Source organism: Triticum aestivum, chromosome 7B (assembly GCF_018294505.1).
Source record: "Triticum aestivum cultivar Chinese Spring chromosome 7B, IWGSC CS RefSeq v2.1, whole genome shotgun sequence".
NCBI lineage: Eukaryota > Viridiplantae > Streptophyta > Magnoliopsida > Poales > Poaceae > Triticum > Triticum aestivum.
In genome coordinates this window covers 509,626,914-509,631,081 of record NC_057813.1, presented here as the reverse complement: position 1 = coordinate 509,631,081, position 4,168 = coordinate 509,626,914, and the positions used below count along the sequence as shown (strand labels likewise).

At 47.8% G+C, this 4,168-nt stretch overlaps 1 protein-coding gene across 1 annotated transcript; it reads right to left on the bottom strand.

Moving 5' to 3' along the window:
• Positions 1-1,391: 1,391 nt before the first annotated feature.
• On the bottom strand, positions 1,392-3,182 carry LOC123158991 (CBL-interacting protein kinase 25). The gene has a single exon (XM_044576797.1). The coding sequence runs from the start codon at positions 3,098-3,100 to the stop codon at positions 1,637-1,639; it is 1,464 nt and encodes a 487-aa protein (XP_044432732.1). The 5' UTR covers positions 3,101-3,182; the 3' UTR covers positions 1,392-1,636.
• Positions 3,183-4,168: the final 986 nt, after the last annotated feature.

The window sequence follows — 4,168 nt, the reverse complement described above, 5'->3', positions numbered from 1 at the left end:
CACTCTGAATGTGATTGAAACATGTAAATTGGTCTCTTCATTATGATTTTGCCCCCAACATAAGGCACTCTGTACTCCTTAAGACCTGTTGTGAGGTATCCGATAAGATGGATAGAAGGCTCATATTCATTCAATATGCCATGTACTCCCCACCGTTCATTAGGAGTGCCCGGGTACCTTTAGAAAAACCTATTAAACGACTGAAAAAATATGCAGCAGATGTGATGTCAGCTTTTGATTAAATTAATTGAGACATGCCAGCAATTATGTTGAGCAAATATAGGATACGAGATACTCTTACTTCTTTATTCTGAATCAGAAACCCACTAGGATGCTGATAGGCGTATATAGTTTAAGAAATTGTTTGGACATGTGGCTCATCGCAGGCGAAGACCCACCATTTTGGTTGTTGAACACTCTGAATCATTATGTGGCTCTCGGTGTCCATGCTGTGCTGGTACTTGCAGTCTTGTCCACATAATTGAGTAAAGAATTTGCTAATCTACAACAAGAGCATTGGTAGTTTGGTTCTAGTCTAGCACCCATGCATGTGTCCAGATTTCTACCAGGTCTTGGAAGAGAATAGTAAACAAGTAACATACAACAAGCATAAAATTCATGAGCTGACGATGTTGTTCTGTCTGAAGTAACATGTCGCTGTTTTGACGAGCTGTCCATATCAGCAAAGGACCACTGTCATTTGGCAGCACGTTGAAGAGAACAAAGAATGGTTCAGCTTGCATGGCCGCAAGCGTATGGTTTACTGGACAATAACACTAATGGACAACGCGGCCATCACGAAAAGATTGTAAAGAGGTTGTGGTTTCACCTTTCACGGATGAGAACAACAGGAGCAGTACATCGATAGCTGCTGCAAGGTAGCTAATGTCCAAAGACTGAAATCTCTTGCACAGATCCCATTGTGCTACGGTGTACTGCCTGTGATTCCCCTCTAGACAGGGCACACATGTTGGTATCAACTCGTATCATTTTCTCGCCCTTTTCCCCTTTTTGTCAGAAACATGTGCCATCCAAAAGGGGAAGATGATTTGTTCAACTTTGCACTCAATTTTCCACACAAGGGCATCTCCCTGCCGTAGATTTTTAAGAGATCATGTGAGAAGATCCCAACATTGGTGGCCAGTTTGACATTCCACAGTTTCACCTGAGGAAGATTTTTATCAAACTACCTTGGGTGCTAGGAAAGGTCGTGTGATTCCAAGATTGAAAACTCCAATGCCAACAAGATCCATACGTAAGCATGTCCCGTGACTACATGTTATGATAAGACAATCATTCACATATCAGGGGACCAAGAAAGATGCCATATTGATGCTTCTTAACCAATCTCATCTCAATATTAGGAGATGAATTGTGTGTAGATTTTTCAGTACCAAATCAATCTTGAAATTAACTTAACTGCAGAAAACAGTCTGTATGGAAATTTAATTAGCAACAAGCAATATCTTCCCTAATGTACAGAATACACAACACTTAGAACTCAGTGCCATGATACATCGGTGATCCACCACCAACACTGTTTAGTCCTAAACTGAACTACTAAACAATAAGAAAAACAAAGTGAAAATACTTTTGAATCAAAATCCGCTGCTTTTCACCCACATTCTTTAAAATTTCACGCAACATTCAACGTCGGAGGAAGGCCATCCTCGGGCAGGCCATCCACAATACCTCGAAGGCCGGGCTTGAGCTCACTGCCGCAGAATTGACGGTATTCAGCGGTGTCTCCGGCTTTCTTGCATACCTGGACCATGACGAGCTCCGGCGTGAGCTGGAATATCTTGGTGGATATGGCCAGCGCGCCCTTGTGGCCATTCCTCGTCGCCTCGAAGCTCACTTGGCAATCCTTGGTGCGTGCCGTGAAGCTAACTTGCCCGGCGATCTCCTCCAGCTTCGAGATGATGGTATTCACCGGCGCGCTGGACACGAAACGCAACTGCTCGCCACGCTCCTCGAACAGCCCGGACAGATCGAAGCTTGGCGAGGAGGCGATGATGTCGAACGCGTTCATGCTCTTGATCCGTCTTATGCGCGGCTCGGGGGCACGAGCTGCAGCAATGTGCATCTTCTCCAGATTTACAAGAGACGGTGCTGAAACCGAGGTGTGCATGCCGCCGCCGTCGCCATGAGCCACGGGAGAGGAAGAGCCGGAGGATGACGAAGACATGGCAGTCTCGTCCTCGGAGTCAGAGTCACAGAGATCAGGCTCTTCGGAGCCATCAAGGCTGCGCAAGCAGTCCTTGTTGTCGATGTAGAAACTAACTTCTTTGAAGCCTTTCTTGAACCAATCTGTTTCCTTGATTTGCAGGAGTGTGATTCGGTGCGCTGGGTTTGGTTGGAGGAGGCGGCGTACTATGCGTACCAGTTCGGGGCTGAAGGTGCGTGGGCAACGGTAGTCACCGCGGCAGATTGTCCGGTACAGGGTGATGAAGTCGTCGTCCCGGAAAGGCTTGCGGCCGGCGGCGAGCACGAAGAGGACGATGCCGCATGACCAGGCGTCCGCCTTGGCACCGTCATAGCCCCGGCGCGCGAACACCTCGGGAGGGACGTACAGGGGCGTGCCACAGACGGTGTGGAGGAGCGCCTCCCGGCGAGCCGTGTCGGCGTGGGCGGAGAGCCCGAAGTCGGCGACCTTGAGATTGCCGTGCTCGTCGACGAGGAGGTTGTCGGGCTTGATGTCGCGGTGGTACACGCCCTGCGCGTGGCAGAAGGTGAGCGCCGAGACGAGCTGCTGGAAGATGCGGCGCGTCTCGTCCTCCTTGAGGCCGCTGTTGGCGGGGATGTGGCGGTAGAGCGGGCCACCGCGGACGTACTCCATGACGACGAAGATGCGGGACTTGCAGGCCATCACCTTGTGGAGCTGAACGATGTTGGGGTGGCGCAACCGGCGCATCACGGCGATCTCGCGCTTGATCTGTTGAACGGCGCCCAACTTGATGAGCTTCTCCTTGTCCATCACCTTGATTGCCACCTCCTCCTTGGTATCCATGTGCCGCGCGAGGTAGACCTTGGCGAAATTGCCCTCGCCGAGCAGCTTCACCTGCTCGTACCGGGCAGGAAGCTTTGGCCGATCCCCCATGGCGCCGGCGCCGCTTCTTGGGCGGGCGTTCGAAGTTTGTTTCCTGGAGTATTTGGGTGGAGGCGAGCAGGGGATTGGGGGATCAGCCGAACTAAATAGGAAGTCTTTAGGGCAAATCAGTCCAAGCCTCAGTACCTCCCACGCAGACCCCTGCCCGGGATTTCTTAGATCGCTCTCTTGCACGAATCTCGAGGAAGCTGGCATATTCTGTTCCACCTTGGAAATTCAATGGGGCCACCAGAGTTGTTTGTGTATGCAGGGCGCTGATAAGAATTTGAGTTGTGTTTTCCCCTAGGTTTTTATTGATTCTTTGCATTGCGTCAAAAGTTGTCAGAATCTCGATTCTGTTGTATGATTATATGACTTTACGATCCAAACTAACCATTTTGATTCTACGATTTTGGTTAGTACAATCTATGTTTTTACAGTTCTGATAGTTAAGATTCTACGATTTGCGATCCTATCATCGGAGCTCTGATCCGATTCAGAATCACGATTCTGACAACCTTCCAAGGACGAGGATTTGCGGCACGCAATTGCAAGGGCACTCAGGTTCCTGGTGCCTGCTTTTTATTTTGACTTCTGATTTTCAAAGTTCTATATATTTTAAACAAAAATTCAAAATTAAGTTATGTTTTCAAATTTGGGTTTCTCATGACCAGCGCTTTGAAATCATATTCATTTTGAATACATTTTGATGACTTCTACAAAACTATGTTAAGTTTTAATGTTGAAACTTACTACGAGCAACCGATAAAAATCAATTATTTTGTGTCTACGACCGGCAAAAAAAATTATATCTTTGGAAACTTGTTGAAACTTGGCATTTTTAGATGCAAAAACCGCAAGTTTCATCGTTGAAACTTCAAGCTTTTTGACGGATTTTCTTTTTTATTATGTCCTTGTGAGGGATTCAACTACTTCGCGAATCACGAGGCAAATCAAGGGTGGCAGGGCTTGGCAGGTGAGTGCCCGCGCACTTGCGTGTTGCTGCGTATTTCCAACTGTTCCAAACTACAATTCTAAGACAATCGGGATGACTGTATACAACAAGCTAAAAATGAACGA

Bases quoted from the DNA above. Each gene is read 5' to 3' on its own strand.
- LOC123158991 (XM_044576797.1), bottom strand. From the start codon at position 3,100: ATGGGGGATCGGCCAAAGCTTCCTGCCCGGTACGAGCAGGTGAAGCTG.